General features: G+C 38.9%; 1 protein-coding gene across 2 annotated transcripts in view; it reads right to left on the bottom strand.

Moving 5' to 3' along the window:
- Positions 1-369: 369 nt before the first annotated feature.
- The window catches only part of LOC123969875 (adhesion G protein-coupled receptor E5), an 18,786-nt gene continuing 3,099 nt past the window's right edge, over positions 370-16,056 (bottom strand). For both annotated transcript variants that reach the window (XM_046047632.1, XM_046047631.1), the window contains exons 3-18: positions 10,446-10,520; positions 9,785-9,931; positions 9,575-9,703; positions 7,218-7,361; positions 6,830-6,873; positions 6,378-6,488; positions 6,125-6,278; positions 5,839-5,958; positions 5,558-5,757; positions 5,244-5,411; positions 4,859-5,053; positions 4,458-4,675; positions 4,156-4,314; positions 2,927-3,095; positions 2,647-2,748; positions 370-2,134 (exon numbers count right to left, since the gene is read on the bottom strand). In XM_046047632.1, coding sequence (XP_045903588.1) covers positions 2,093-2,134; positions 2,647-2,748; positions 2,927-3,095; positions 4,156-4,314; positions 4,458-4,675; positions 4,859-5,053; positions 5,244-5,411; positions 5,558-5,757; positions 5,839-5,958; positions 6,125-6,278; positions 6,378-6,488; positions 6,830-6,873; positions 7,218-7,361; positions 9,575-9,703; positions 9,785-9,931; positions 10,446-10,520 — 2,177 coding nt within the window. In that variant the 3' untranslated portion in view covers positions 370-2,092. The remainder of the gene's footprint in view (positions 2,135-2,646; positions 2,749-2,926; positions 3,096-4,155; positions 4,315-4,457; positions 4,676-4,858; positions 5,054-5,243; positions 5,412-5,557; positions 5,758-5,838; positions 5,959-6,124; positions 6,279-6,377; positions 6,489-6,829; positions 6,874-7,217; positions 7,362-9,574; positions 9,704-9,784; positions 9,932-10,445; positions 10,521-16,056) is intronic.

The following is a 16,056-nucleotide window of genomic DNA, read 5'->3' as shown; positions in this document are numbered from 1 at the left end:
TATTTAAAAACTGTAAAGTAATGTGTAATTATAGCTGGAGTGAAGAAGTTCAATATTTCTCCTTCAACTGTAGAATTATAAAGTAGCATAAAATGTAAATACAATAAGTAGGTTATCTCAATAACAAATAAAACAGCCTGACTTTGTTTTTGCTGGCTAAAGTTAGATAAACTGTATAGAGCAATTGCTGTGTAGCCTATTAACACAGAGTCAGTTTGCTAACTTTATGACTAACATTCATCATACAGAAATGTTACTTTGGGACACAATAGTCACTGTTGAGAGAGATAGAGAGGAGTGTATCTATCTATGCACTGTATGTAGCCTATCTGCTGGGGACTAATGCTAATAAACCACCAACTTTACAGATTTTTCAGATGAAGTAGAAGCTTTAATAAAAAATTGTGGTGCACAAAGAAAACAGTACCGAACAACATACAAAAAGACAAAGTAGAAAAATAAGTTCATATACCATCAAACTAGAACACCTATAGTATATTCTAACAAGATTCACAAAGTGCTGCATAAGGCATGTAACTTTTTCACATAATAAAATTTAGCAATGCTTGAATAAAAGGTATCGATGGTCACAAAAAAGTACAGCCACACGTAAGAACTGAAGAACAATTCAATTGTCAGGCAATTTAAATATAAACATACTGTATAGGACAAAACCAATCACATCAGATTGATTTTCTATTTTTATAAAATAGAAAAATATATAATTGACAGCTTTATTATGGCAAGTGAACTGATCATGTTCTGTAAGTGAGGCTGGTTCTCAAGTCTTCTTTAGTCTCATGCACCATGTGAGAGAAGATGTGCTGGATTATCATTTTTACAAAGGAATAGTGCAAGAAAATAAACTCAGGTCTGTACAACTCCCGTTAGACCTCAAACAGTTCTCATTTCAGGGATATGATACTTTAAAGTCACTAATAACGTGTGGAGGCATAGGCTAACAGTTATAATACAAAACATGATTTATTCCATAAACAGTTTATTCACAGGAAGCTGCAGGCTTATCAGAAGGGTGGGTCTGTTTTTGTGCATCTCCCAAGCTACCATTTTGGGCTGGATTTGTTTTCTTGGTTCATAATTTCAAAAATTACATCCTGACATACACCAGTGACAAAAGGCACAGCTCAATTGCTCAACTGCTCAAACCAAGAATAAAAATAGCCACAAGTAATGTTTTTTTAAAATTACTTATTTTGTCAAGAAACAACATAAAATCCTCATACTAGCCCATGTGCAATTTGCAGGAACAGGAAGGGAACATCAGAGGCACTTTACGGATCATTTGCAGCATCAGTCATTACAAGATCCCATTAACAAAAAGCACCCACCCTTATTTTGTAGCTTATTTTTTTTAAAATGTGTACATGAAATGCAGCTCAAACATTAAGAGTACTCATTTTTTCTTGCAGCCTACATAATGTACACTTCTGCTCTTAAAAATAAATACATCAGTATCACTTTGAACCACTCCAATACAGCTTATATTATGATTGTGATATGTTTTGGATGAACTGATAAGCTACTGAAATATTTCCACTTGCACGTAAAGAGGTCCTGAATAAACACTTTTAGAAGTTGGCGGCTTCTTGCCTGCTGCGACAATAATGACACATATTTAGGATTATTGCACACTAATCCTTTATGGTTTATGAGTTGTAAAAACTTTGGTCCCATTAACTTAATTAGGGTCTGAAAGGCCTGGGATGTAACTACTGGGGCGAATTCTAACCTGTGTTTTATGCAGCAGCTCCCAGTTTATTTGGCATGTGGCACTTTAGGGCCAAGCCATACCTATTTACAACCCCTGGTTTAGATTTGTCTATGAGCTTTGAGGAGCTCACCCAAAGAATTATGTTTTTCCATCTTTCTTAGGTTGTTCCATTTTTAGTTGTACTATTAAACAATTGCTGTAATGGTACAAAAACAGAGGTTCAGGTGACATCGAGGTGAGTAAATAATGATTCCTTTAATTGGAAGTGATCCAAACCTTTAAAATCAGGGCAAACTCAGCCCACATTGGTTAAAGGTGTGATAGAGTCTGTCTTAGGGGTAGAATAAAAGATAGAGTGCTTCATATTTGGGACTCTCCAGTGATCGGCCCACTCCGAGAACCCTAAATGAACACAAACAACCCAAGTTCAGAAACAATGTAAGACAACGTACTGGTAGAAGGACAACTTTATATATAAGTAGCAAAACCATAATGTAAAAATTCTCCACAACAAGTAAAACTTCTTATGTATTACCAACAAAATGTACTTAAAGTATCAAATGTAAAAGTATGCAAACAGTCTTCATGTTGTAGTTGGTCATGGTGGGGATAATTATACAGTTACTATACTACCCAATATACTGTAGGGTAGCTTGATCTCTAACAATGTATCACATTTTATAAAATAATATACTTTGTAAGTAAAAGTTTAATCTGGAAAGTAACACATTACTGTAAATGACAGATAAATGTAGCTACATTTCCTTCTGAGATGTTGTGGAGATGAAGCATCAGGTATTTTCAAAATGGAAATACTTCATTACAATACCTCAAAATTGGACTTAAGCACAATAGTTGAGTATATGTTTGTGACTTGGAGAGAGTGCTAGTGAGTGAGGACACTTCATGCTTACTTGTGACTGACTGCTGGAGGGATTGGTACTGCTGAAGTCTGACAATCTCTTCTTCTCTGGTGTGCAGATACAGGAGAGGAAATGGGCGTACTCGTCTCTCACCTGCAGAGGGCAGCAGAACATCAGGGGGGGAACTTAGTTCAATGCAATCTAGTGTCTTTGTTGTTACACTTGCTCTTGTAGTTGTAATTTTGTGTTAATCTCTCTCTTAGCCTCATGCATACAGACACAGTTACACACACATACACAGACGCACACAGACACACAGCTACTATCCTACCTGTTTAGACAGGAGGCAGTGCATGATGAAGACCAGCGCTCCCTGCAGGCTGTTGAGGATAGTGAAGATATATGCAACCACTATGGGGCTTTCTTCAAACAGGAAGGCCCCAAACACCCACATCAGACCCAGTATGCACATCTGGGCGATAGCTGTCACTGTGAAAGCTCTGCAGAGATAAAAGGAGGTTGTAGGGTGGGGGTTCAGAGAAAAGGACAAAAGATAGAAAATGAAAGGAAAGATTAACATGAGACCAGACACATGGATGACTCAGTTAACACTGATATATGGAAACCCCCTGAAGAGTGGAAAGGGCGAGAAAGGGGCATGGGTTCTTTGGAAAGCAGCTACAAAACAGATATTTTCACATCAGTTTGCTAAGTCTGTTGAAAGCCAGTGGACAAAGAAAAGCCAAAAGTCACTGATAAATATAAAAGATTGGCTTAAAGGAAAGAACTCTTGCAGAAAAACTTTTTTTTTTTTAAGAGTTTCCGGCAATGTACTCTGCATGCGTCTTTTGTTATATTTGGCGATGTATCACTCTTATTCCCATTAATAACCAGCGATACAATTCACAAAGGAGATCAACAGTCTATTAACCATCTAAAATGCCAGTGGAGACCAGGTTTTGAGTTCAGCCCCTCAGAGTCAGAGGGTGTTTTTTTCCAGACTCACCGGCTATACCAACAATTCATTAATCAGACAAGGAGAAATCCTTCTGAAATGTGGATGAGATCCAAATTCTTCCACTGACAGAAACTACAGAAACTGTTTTTCTTAACTGAAAAGCTGCACAATATGTTAACATTCCCAATTTCCTGGACTAAATTGAATGTCACTGATTGATGAACCAGTGTATTTAGGGATGGATGTTTTTTTGCATTAAAGCTAAGATGTGTTTTGCAGCTGCAGGTTTTTATACAGTGTTGTGGAGTGGAGTAAAAGCATGCATAGATGGATTTGGGGGGGAAAGTCCCTCTGTAGCACCCCATTACAGAGCAGAGCCAGTACTGTGAAAACATTCTTTACATTCCCCCACCCCCAAAAACCCTCACATTCTTTCCATCTAAGCATTTTTCAGCTCCCAAAGCTGTGCAATTTGACCAACATATGTATTAACTCAGTGCTTGCTTGTGCATGGGAATAGGCGAGGGTCATATTAATTACTTCACACATTACGACAGCATGAGAAGACTCACAAAGAGCAGCAAACAAACAAACAGACTGACTTCATTTTGTGTAGCTTAGAGAGGTCTGGGTTGAGGCTGGTGAACTTCTGGGCGAGCTTCCAGACGGTGACGATGAAAAAGAAGACGTTGAGGATGATGATGAAGCACACGGGGCCGAAGAAACTCCAGATGAGGCCGTCTTTCAAGGACAGCCAGCAGCTGGGTAGGAGGAAGGAAACATGTGCATGACAGAGTTTTCCTTACGTCACCAAGATAGATAAACAGCAGGTCTGTGTAATCCACTGATGTCATCGATATCACACATTAAGTATGCAAACACAAACACAGACTGTGACACTTACTGCTGGTTAGTGCCGTATCCCTTTGGCCTAATGATGCCAGATATACTGACTATAACTAGGGGTGTCCCATAACCAGTGAGGAATAAGTAGAGGGGCCGAATGTTGGCATTGAACACCAGGACCACCATACGGTACAGCTGAACCCCTTCTAACAGCATCCAGGTAAACACCGCCAAGAAGAAGAAATGGAGCATCGCTGCAACAAACCTGCAGCCACCCTGTAATGTAATGTGTAGAATATAACAAGAAAGAAACGATCAGCGAGGAGGGAGCTGAGGAATGAAATGTCTCTTTATCATTTACAGCAGTAACCTGATAAAGACGATACTTAATAAATCTTAATAAAGTCAGATTATTGCAGTCTGTGTAACTGAAGTCGCTATTTGCTTGCACAAACATACCACAGGTTCAGTTTGTGAAATGCCAGCCAGAAAGATGAGGTCAGCCATGAAGAGGCAGACACAGAGGTGCAGGTGAATGGTGGTCCGGGTCCCTTGTATAGAGCGGCAGAACTTGAACGTCAGGATGCACAGTATGAGACAAAGCAGGGAGATGGTCAGCCCTATCTTGGTCACCAACAGGAGCCCGAAGGTGTGCTAGTGGAGAAGACAGGTCAGATCCCGAGGGGTTTAATTGGAGTCCTAAGGACATCATGTGTGTGTGTGTGTGTGTGGGGGGGGGGGGGTTTTACACTGACACAGCAATAGTTAATCTTTAGGCCACTTAGAGGAAGCATAAACAAGTGGTAAACACAGCATTGTGTGTGTCCATGTGTCTGCATCTTACCTCCATAGGGTAGAGTGCCATTAACACAGCAAAGCTGCTCAGATGTTCACATTTACACACAGTGTGTGTGGCATTGGAGTGTTGTTGATAGCAGCCATCTGTGGACCAGGCCCCTTTATTACTCCAGTATGCACAGATGTAGCTGACCTCATGGGACTCCTCCGTTTCCTATGCACAAAACAAAACCATCATGTCAAAAGCAGGCTGTATGTTCTTAATATTCCAGTACTGCTGACTGTTTTGACTATTATGATTGAAAGAAGTTCTGCTAGAAGTGGGTCCACACCGGAAGGCTGTGGGTCAAGTGGGACTACCTGTAGATGTCTGAGGGTGATGTTGACAGGGCGTCTCAAGTTCTGAGTAGATGGGTTGGAAACTACAACAGACACAACTCTAGAGGAGATCTGAAAGGTGGGATTCACACCATCTTTTTCATGTCCTGTGAGCTCATCAAAGTACTTGTTAACAGAGCTCTGAAGGTTCTTGTAGCTCAACAATGCAGCCAGAGCAAAACCTGTAAAAGACAATAATAATATTCATGAAAGTATATACATAAAAACTGGGACTTGTTTGTCTTAAGAGAAGAGAAGGTTACCAGGGTATGGTCCCGTCCCAGCTGCTGTTGTCCAGTCAGTGTCGAGTCTAGCATTCTCATTGTTCAGATGGATTGATCCGGTGGGTGGAGTCTTTCCCCTCTGCACTGCAATCTCTGTGTCTATTTGAACAGACAACTCATTTCAAATGAAACACTTAACATTAGCTTTCCTACTTTTATTTATTAAACTCTGCACACATCATTGTCCATGGAAAAGGCCATTTCTAAGCTTATAAATGTCCAAAAACAGTGTGCAGATCACAGCTGAGCTTAGGAACACTGTTACCTGTCTCACTGGTCTCCATCTTAGTGCGGTTGTGTTTGAGCTGTGGACCAATGAGCATAATGGCGCTCTCTACCAAACCGAGTAATCTGCTCACATCTTCACTGCTGTCCACGTGACCAGGGGACAGGATGCTGTCGGTCGCTGTGAAAAGTTTCTGTCAAGTTGCAGGACACAATAATACAATTTATATACTGTAAGTGTTTGTATATGTAAGAATATGTATGTATGTGTTTTTTTCATCTGCTGCTCTGACCTCCAGTAGCGCTTCTCCATCAGCCTTCCCTTCACTAGCGGCACTTGGGTTAGACAGAGCCAAACAGCTGTTTCTCATCATGAACAAAATGTCTGCCAGGCCTCCAAGCGACTGACAGAAAGAGACAGAATAATGAGGCTTTTCAGATTGCCCTATACTAAAGTTCATGTTTACTAAACCCTACTGGGCCACAGGGTGGTCTAGTAAATAAAGGAAATGAGCTCAAACATTCTTTAACAGGATACTTCACCTGGGGCTGAGGAAAGGGCAGGGACAAGTATAGATAAGGAAGCAAGTAAACTTTATTTTTTACATCTTTTTATAACACAGATTACATTTAAAAGGTCATCCACAGTGTAAAGATAAGTCCTCTCTAAGAGCTTAATTTTTTCTGATTGTTGCAGGTGGATGCATCATCATGCTAATAATTCGGTATCTAAAATGCAGCTTACCAGTGTAGGCCCACTGTCTGCATTGAAGTTGTCACAGGAAAGCTCTGGATAGAACGGGACAAAACATCACACCATCATCTCACCAGTTGAGTTTAACACTTGACTTCATGAAACACTTGAACACAGTAAGTAAGTGAAACTTATTTAATTTAATTTAATAAATACATATATATACACATACAGTATATACACACACACCCATACATATTCACACACACAAACGCACATATATACACATATTTATATATACACACACACATACATATATATACACACACACACACACACACATATATATATATATATATAGGAATAAAATAAGAGGACATGAAATACATTTGAAATATGAAGTATGTGATGGAGAGGAATTGTATATGCACACACTCACTTGAGCATTTGGTCTGTTCGTCGCCATAATTAGTGTATCCCTTTGGACACTTGCATTTGTAACTCCCGTCAATGTTTTCACAAGTCCCGTTTACTCCACAGAGGTCTTCCCCTTTCTTTTTGGCTTCCTTGCATTCATTAATGTCTGTGTAGGGAGAGGGAACAGAGACATAAGTAGCTATCCTCAAGGGCAATGCTTTTGATAATACTGTCTGAAACAGATTCGTTTACAGCAGGTATTGCAAGAACAAACTGGGGACATGTCTCCACCACGTTTTGAAATGGCTGATTTTGTCCCCACAACTTTTTTAAAGCATAATTCGTTGAAAACAAGCTGAAACATAGCTTGCATTTAAATAATAAATGAAAATGCCTTTAGAAAGGCTTATTTGCACATTAAGAAAAAATTCAGCAATTAAAATATAGAACAAACAAATGTGCATTGCCAAAAAAAGCAACTTAAGCAAAAAAAAACACAACACAAGCTACTGATTATAAAATGACCCAAAAATTTCAACTTCTTGACAGTTTCTTTTTGGCAAAGTTTTCTGTGATTTCCTATTGAACATGACAAAAGAGGAAGGAAGACTAAAGCATGTCCAAATACAGTATGTGTTGCCTCAGCAGGGATGATGAGAAAAGTTGATCTACAGGAGAAACTGATCTGAAAGCAACACAGAACACCTGAGAGCTGCACTGCAGTATATTATATTTAAATATTTTGAAATATTGAAATTTTGTGTTTCCTTTTACATAAATATAAACATTTCCACCATAAATTGGTGCAGAATGTTTCACCAGAATGCAGGAAATGAAGTGTTTAATGGTCAAGATTTTCTGGGGGAGTACCCCGTATCGAGGCATTGAGGATATCTTTAATACACTGTTTAAGGATCTTTTTGTCTCACGAGCTAAGTACCTCTTCACACACCTAATCTGAGCTCCTATGTCCTCACCACATTTCAACACAAATTGACGCCCTTGCAAACATCCCCGCAATGTAACCAGGGGCACGGTCGTGAGAGTCTTTCATTTGTGGCAAAAGGATCTTGGAGACAATGCTGAACTTTCCCGTCAACCAGTGTCGTGAGATGCTGTCTTGTCAGTTAAAAGCGGCAATTTGAAGTAGTGGGAGGCAGGAGATGGTGTTGTGGTTCAGTTTAGAGTACAAGGAGTTATGAGATCAGCTCAGATTTCTCCAAAAGACTCCAACCTCTTAGCTGTTCAGCTCAAAGAAATCTTTGAAAAAATAACACATTCTCCTCAGGGGGTGGGGTGGGTGGAGTGGGGGTGTTATATTAAAAAGGTTATGAAAGCAGTGTGAAATATGACAAAACAAGAGGAAGTTCAAACCTTGCTCACTGTCACATCTGGCCATTTAGAACTTTTAAAATGCCTGTTTTAAAATGTTACACAAATTGTCAGAATTGCAAAATCCTTAACAACACAGCAGCATGTGGATATTTTGTTTGTGTTAGATTAATGGGTTTCAGTAATGTTTGTTTGGTTAGTATTTTCTCATGGTTGGTTGTTTGGTTTATTTTGGGTCTTTTTAATTATAGTAAGTTTCCCCCCTTTTTGTTTAGTGTAGGCTAGCCTGTGTGCATATATACCCGTCCTTTTATGTCATTCAGGAGGTCAGGTTTGTTATGTTCAGACTGTTGTAGTATTGTTACGTTGACCTTAGTTTAGTTAAGACCCACTTTGAGTAATTCTGTTGATACCTTTTTTTTGTGTGTATAATGGTTTGAAACTGGGTAGTGCAGTGGTACAGTGGTTAGCACTGTTGCCTCACAGCAAGAGGGTGGTGGGTTCAAACCCCCGTTGCCCCATCCTTTCTGTGTGGAGTTTGCATGTTCTCTCCGGTTGCTCTGGCTTCCTCCCACCATCCAAAGACATGCAGGCTATGTGTGGCCCTGCGATGGATTGGTGAAGTTGTCCAGGGTGTACCCCCCTTTTGCCCGATGTCAGTTGGGATTGGCGACCCTATACGCAGGATAAGCAGTTGACGATGGATGGATGGTTTGAAACTTTACTTGATTTGTTGGCTAAATAAAGCCTAAACTTTATTTGACCTTGTGTCCCTGCCTTTACTGCTTGGTCCCTGACAAACCCCCAATGATAATTTAGTGGAGATGATCCAACAAGCACTGACACCCACACCAGAGTTTTCAGGACCACGTGCAGACCATACTTGACTGACATCTCCCTCACTCTCCTGTTCTCTTTGTCCCACCAGTTGGGGTTACACCTTTATGATTCTGTTGAGCATATTGTTTTAGGATTTTGAGCCGCAAACTCACAGTACAGCACCAATCAACTCCAAGCTGTTGACACAGAAAATTAGACTCAACTCACCTATGCAGCCTACATGGCTAATGGCAGTTGTGTACCCAGCGTGGCAGGTGCAGCTGTAGTTCCCAATATGGTTAGAACAATTAGCAGCAGGACCACAGATACTGAAATTATCGAGGCACTCGTTGAAATCTGACGGAAGAACAAGTAAAGGTGGGTAAGACCGGTTGGACACAAAAAAGACATTGGTCACACACATACACACACACTCACCTATGCACTGTCCCTCTGTGCTTTTGAAGTTACTTTTCCCATGATTGTGTGTGAACCCATGCTGGCACTGACAGTAGTAGCTGCCATTCGTGTTGAAGCATTTTGAGTGATTCCCACAGAATCCGGGGTCTATGCACTCATTCGTATCTGGAAATTTAGATACAATTACACAAAGCACAAACAATACAATTATAGTCATAAATCTGATAGATCTGTTTAATGCATATTACAAAATGTAAAACCCTGTTTTATTCTCAGTCAGTAAATAGTAAAACTTGTCATTTTAATTTAAGCAGTCTTTAATAGCTGTTTTTCCTCTAGCTCCTCTGTCCACTATGACACTGAGGTTACAGCACTGCCGTTTGAGCATTTTTGTACTTTCTGCTGGTTGCTTGAAATTGTGATGATCTAAGAAGTTAAACCTCTTCTAACGTGGATTTCATTGCAATCCACTCCTGATATGAGCGGTGCTTAAATGCCTAAAATGGAAAAACGAAGTGGAACGTTTCCTGGTCCACTCCAGTAAGAGGTATTGCACAATGAGAAAACCATTTATTTCTGAGAGTTCTTGTCTTAAGTAGGAATTACAATAAAGCATTGGTGGGCAGAAGCAAGACATTGAGAGGGATGGTTAAAACTAGAGGTCAAAGCAGGTTATTACCAACACAGACACGGCCTTTTGATTCGAAGCCCAAGGTGCAAGCAGAGAAACATTTCCACAGCATACACAATAAGCCTGTGGGGGAAAAAAAGAGAGGGTACTTTATTTAAATTCACAGTAAAGGCAAAATCTTCCAATAACAAGGAAGACACAATAAAGCAGAGCAACCACACCTGTGGGATTTACCATTTTTTATGCTTTATTCTTTATGAGAAAATTCTAAGAATATTTTTTGCACAAAAAAAAGTCACCCTTGAGTTGTGACTTGGGCTTCACTGATGACGGTGCAACATTTGAGCAACAATTAAAAATGTGTGTAATCCTGCGCATATTAGCGGTGCCCTATTTTAATAATTGTGCCTGCCCCTTAATGCAAAATATAACAAAACTTCCCCCAACTGAAACTTGAGGATTACATGAACTTTGCTGTAAAGCTTTTAAATGATTTCCAGTAAGAATGCATATGATTTAGGCTACATATCAAAAGGTATGTCCAGTGTTCCTCTTTTTAAAGGACCCTCACTAAAGATAAAGCAGATGTAGCCTGCTTGGGTTCAATGGCGACCCAGAGTCATGGTAAAATAAAAATATCAAAACAACAGCAGAAACTTCTCAAATAACTCCTGCAGCATATATCGGTTGTCCATCGAAGCTCCCCGTGCTTAGTATGTTACTAACCCTTATAGCTACTCTAGATAAGTACATTACCAGTACATGCAATATTATCTACTCATAACTCCCCAAATTTCAGTGGAAATGGAATATTTAATGATTCATTAAGATAAGATAAGATAAGATATTTGTTGATCCCCTGTAGGGGAAATTGTGGTTGACACAGCAGCCACAAAGAACACATACAATAAAAATAGAATTGGTAAAGTGACAGTTATTTGGAGCATAAATGGATCAACAGTGGAAATGTGGAACTATATACAGTATTAGGAGAGGTTTGTGGACTTTATTAACCATGCTAGCAGCATGGCTCTAGGGATGGCAATGAGTCAGTCTGTGGAAAGGTCAGTTGGCCCAAAATTTTGAAATATCTCTCTAGATACTGGATGATGTCATAAAATAGTGGACAGACATTCATGGTTCCTAGAGGAGGAAACCTTTGACTATGGCAGTGATGGGGAGTAACTAGTTACATGTCGTATAGTTACATAATTTAATTTCAAAATAAACATAACTGTAATCTGTCTGTGAAGATTCTCAGTCATCCAGGTCATAGTTATCCAAAGAAGGTTAAAGTCCAGTTGCCCTTGACTTTAACCTTCTTTGGATAACTGTAATCTGTTCCAGTTACTGGGAAAAACTGTGTAATTAAATTATAGTTGCTTATGAAAATGTTCACGATCACATTGGGGGTTACATTTGAATATTTTCTGTAAAAAGCTAGGCTATATGTAGAACAATATTGATTTTGTTCTACATATAGCCTAGCTTTACATGTTTTCCATGTGCACAGTGTCTTCCTTTGCCATTTCCAGCTACAATCATTTAGTAAAGTTTGATGATATTCTAATGCTTTTGATTGATTGTCATGTTTGAATTTGCATCACCGCCCCTCTGCCAGTTTAATTGCCTCTCAAGCAGTCTTTTGAAAATGGTTAATAGCTGAAAACATTCATGAGAAATTTAGAAAAGTAATCAAAAAGTAATTACATGTAATACGTTACATTACTTTGATAAAGTAATTGAATTAGTTACCCTAACCCTAAGCCATTACTATTCCATTTTAAATTGTGTAACTTGTAATCAGTAACTTATTATATTTCCAAACTAATCTACCCAATTCTGGACTTTGGTCATCACCTGATGTTTTGAGTGAAATATCTCAATACTTTTGGATGGCTTGCCATGAATTATTGTTCAGACATTTATGTGCCTCTCAGGATAAATTGTAATAACTCTGGTAATCCCTTAACTTTTTATTTAGCACGCTAAACATCCAGTAAGTACATTCATTGTGAGCATGTAAGATTATTGATTGATTTATTATTGATTACTCTACCCTACCTAGCACACAGAGACACATTTTTACATTTTAGTCTGTACCTTTAGTAATTAAGTCTGTACCAATATTGCCTTTACTGTCTGTACTTCTGTGTGGATATTGTGTAGGCGTCTACCTGGTGGGAATTGTTGGGTTTCTGTAGATAACATCACAGAGTACGGTCTAGACCTGCTCTTTTATGATAAGAGCTATGAAATAACTGTTGTTGTGATTTGGCACTGTATGAATAAAACTGAATTGAATTGAACAGTATGGCTGTAAAGAGTATTTTCATTAACTTTGTTGGGTCTAACTAGAGAGAGTTCAGGTGAGTCTTTGTGTGTGTTTGTCTTTCCCATTCCTCTGAGAATGAGGACATATTTCACAAAAAGTGCAGCTTCTTGTCTACTTAAATCCCTTAACACAGCTAGTAAGTGAGCTTAACATATGTGTCCACAGTTTTGTTGAATTACATATGTGCATGATCCATTTTAGTGTAATTTTTTTTCTTCCTCCTGCTAAACTCCACCCATGACTCCACCCCCTGTCTGTCACATTACTTATACAGGACAACTGAAAAATATAAGTCACATTTTTTGACTCATGAGTCACTGGTAAGGCAGAAAACAACGTCCTGTCCACATGGTGTAAGTAAAAAAGTACCCCAAATCTCTCAGTGACAGTGAGTATGTGACACTGTGACCGAGTCTAACGTCTTGACTAAATAACTGCATACAGAAACAGATCCTGAAAGTATACAAAGACTGACTTTGTTGTCAGCTCGCAGCTGACTTTCATTCACCAGTAAGCACAGTGGTGAATGAGAATAGTTGTCTGTCATATAAGCTGTCCTCTCTGTATGTCTCTTCTTTCTCACATTTCTTTGTAAGCTGTGTGTAGCATTTTTTGTCTGTCTGTCTCTAGTCCATTACATTTAAGCCTGATTGAAAGTGGAAGTTATGAACACAACCTAAGCAATGCTTGGCACTCAGTAAACAAATTACAATGATGAAGATTTTATTGATTACCAATAAAACAGAACTTGCAGGGACTCCAGTTTGTTTTTGACATCATAGTATGAACAAAGGCAGCTGTTCTGGCTTATAGTATAAAATAATTTACTATTTTTAGGGTCATAAATCCTGGAATAGCTCCTCTAAAGAAAAAACATCAATAGTGTCTCATATTATGTTCCCTCAGAAACACCTTTTCAAACATGAGGGACAAATGCTGAACTATTTTTGACTTCATCCCCCTCAATCAGGGCTTCTTTTAGGCCATAGCCAATATCAAATTGTTGAAATCCAAAAATATAGAAGGCTATGCATTACTATAAAACTGAGTTACTTGATTTTTTTCCTTTTCTTTTTAAACACATAGGGCCAGCAGCCTTGACTTTTAAGCTGCTAAAGGTTCCACCACATTCACAAGCCAGTCGTTACTTTGTGCAAAGTATAGTATACAGTGGGTATATCAGAGCTTTAACACTGAAAGCAACTGTCTTCTACTGCAGGAAACAAAGTTGATGAGAGTTGTGAAAACCAAAACTGCAACATTGTGGGCCAGAAAATTAAAACAATGAGCTAAAAGAAGCTAAAATGCTGTCTAGCTCATCAGTCGTTAATATGAAAATACTGTTCAGGGCTGCTGTTAGTGCTATTTTTGAGTACTTCTGCTTTTGAATGAATCAACAGTGTGACAAGGAAACAAGTGATCATTTTTTCATCTTTTCAGGGAACTAAAGCTCACTCATTTTCATTACCTCAAAACATACCACTAACCCCAATATCTAACTCAGTTTAGAATACTATAATGCAGACGTAAACTTTCTGGACCTGAGATTCACTGGAGATCTACATGAATATTTGCACACGCAGATGTACAGGAAATACATTCTTCTTAAAGGCAACTTCCAGCCAAAAAGCCTCATATAAAATATTTGATAGTTTCAGAGGCTTAGGAGGATCTGTAATACTGACAGATGATTGCATTATGCACAAAACGCAAGCATGCGGGAGGGATTGGCTGAGCACAAATACGCTATTAGGATCCACATCCCCAATTAGCCCATGGCCGAGCACTATAGGACCATGGGCTATACTAACCCAGACACTTCAAAAGCCATGGTCTTAGAAGTCATTACACAAAATGCAAGGGGTGGCAACAAACTCAAACGTCTCCTTCAATGGGAGACTTTTTGGGTGAATACCCTTAGGGCCACTTCCTTCTTCTTGGTGAAGAACTAGACTTTTTCTACTTCCTATAACTTGTTTGTTTGTTTTGTCATGAGATATAGCATTTACATAGATAGATTTCTACACAGTATTTCATGACAAACAAAGTGTTGCTAAACTATATTGTGATGTTATTCTCTTCTGTTCGAAACTTCTAATCTTTCTAAAAAATTCTAATCAAATCTAAAGCTGAGTGATGCACAGACAACAACCTACTGCTCACCATCAGCAAAACTAAGGAGCCGATTGTTGATTTTAGGCAAAAGGAGACAAAGACACACACTCACTGTCTATATCAGTGGAGCTGAGGTGGAGCAGGTAAACAGTTTCAGGTTCCTGGTAATCAGTAACACAGAGAACATGACATGGTCATCTCACATCTCCATGCAGGTGAAGAAATCTCAGAAACGACTGTATGTCTTGAGGAAGCTTAAGAAGGCCAAATTCCCACACCAATGTCAATTTCTTCAGAGGAGCAATCGAAAGCATCCTGACTGGAACCATCACCAATTAATAATAATAATAATAATAATAATAATAATAATCCTTATTTGTAGAGCACTTTTCAAACACAAGTTACAAAGTGCTTTAACAAGTGTAAAGAATAATACAAAAAAACAGGATAAGAGCATGAAAAATTGATATAAAATTAGTAAAATACAATAAAATAAAAGGGATAAAATAAAGTCAAATAAGATCGGGAAAAGCTCTCCTATAAAAGTATGTTTTAAGAAGGCACTTAAGAGTTCACTGACTCAGCCGACCTGATTTCCTCGGGCAGGCTGTTCCAGAGCCTCGGGGCCCTGACAGCAAACGCTCTGTCCCCTTTAGTTTTCAGTCGAGACTCTGGAACAGACAACAGACCTCTGCCCGAGGATCTCAAGGTACGTGCTGGTGCGTATGGGACTAAAAGGTAAGAAATATAACAAGGCGAGAGGCCATGAAGAGCTTTAAAAGTGATCAATAGAATTTCAAGGTCAATTCTAAAACATACTGGGAGCCAGTGTAATGAAGCTAAAATAGGAGTAATGTAGTCATATTTCTTTGTTCTGGTTAAAAGCCTGGCAGCTGAGTTCTGGACAGTCTGGAGTCGATCAATAGATTTTTGGGTTAAACAGGTGAAAAGGCTGTTGCAATAATCCAGGCGTGATGAGATGAAGGCGTGTAAAATGGTCTCGGTGTCCTTAAAAGTTAACATAGATCGAATTTTTGCTATATTTCTAAGTTGATAAAAACATGATTGAACAAGCTTTGTGGTGTGCTGCTCAAAATTTAAATTACTATCAAACCAAACACCAAGGTTCTTTGCCACAGGCTTAATGTGATTTACTAGGGAACCAGCAGATGGCAGTATTTGATTTGCCATCTGCTGAGACCCGATGAC

Source organism: Micropterus dolomieu, linkage group LG04 (assembly GCF_021292245.1).
Source record: "Micropterus dolomieu isolate WLL.071019.BEF.003 ecotype Adirondacks linkage group LG04, ASM2129224v1, whole genome shotgun sequence".
NCBI classification, from domain to species: domain Eukaryota; kingdom Metazoa; phylum Chordata; class Actinopteri; order Centrarchiformes; family Centrarchidae; genus Micropterus; species Micropterus dolomieu.
The sequence above is the reverse complement of the archived record's forward strand: the minus strand, read 5'-3'. Positions and strand labels throughout refer to the sequence as shown.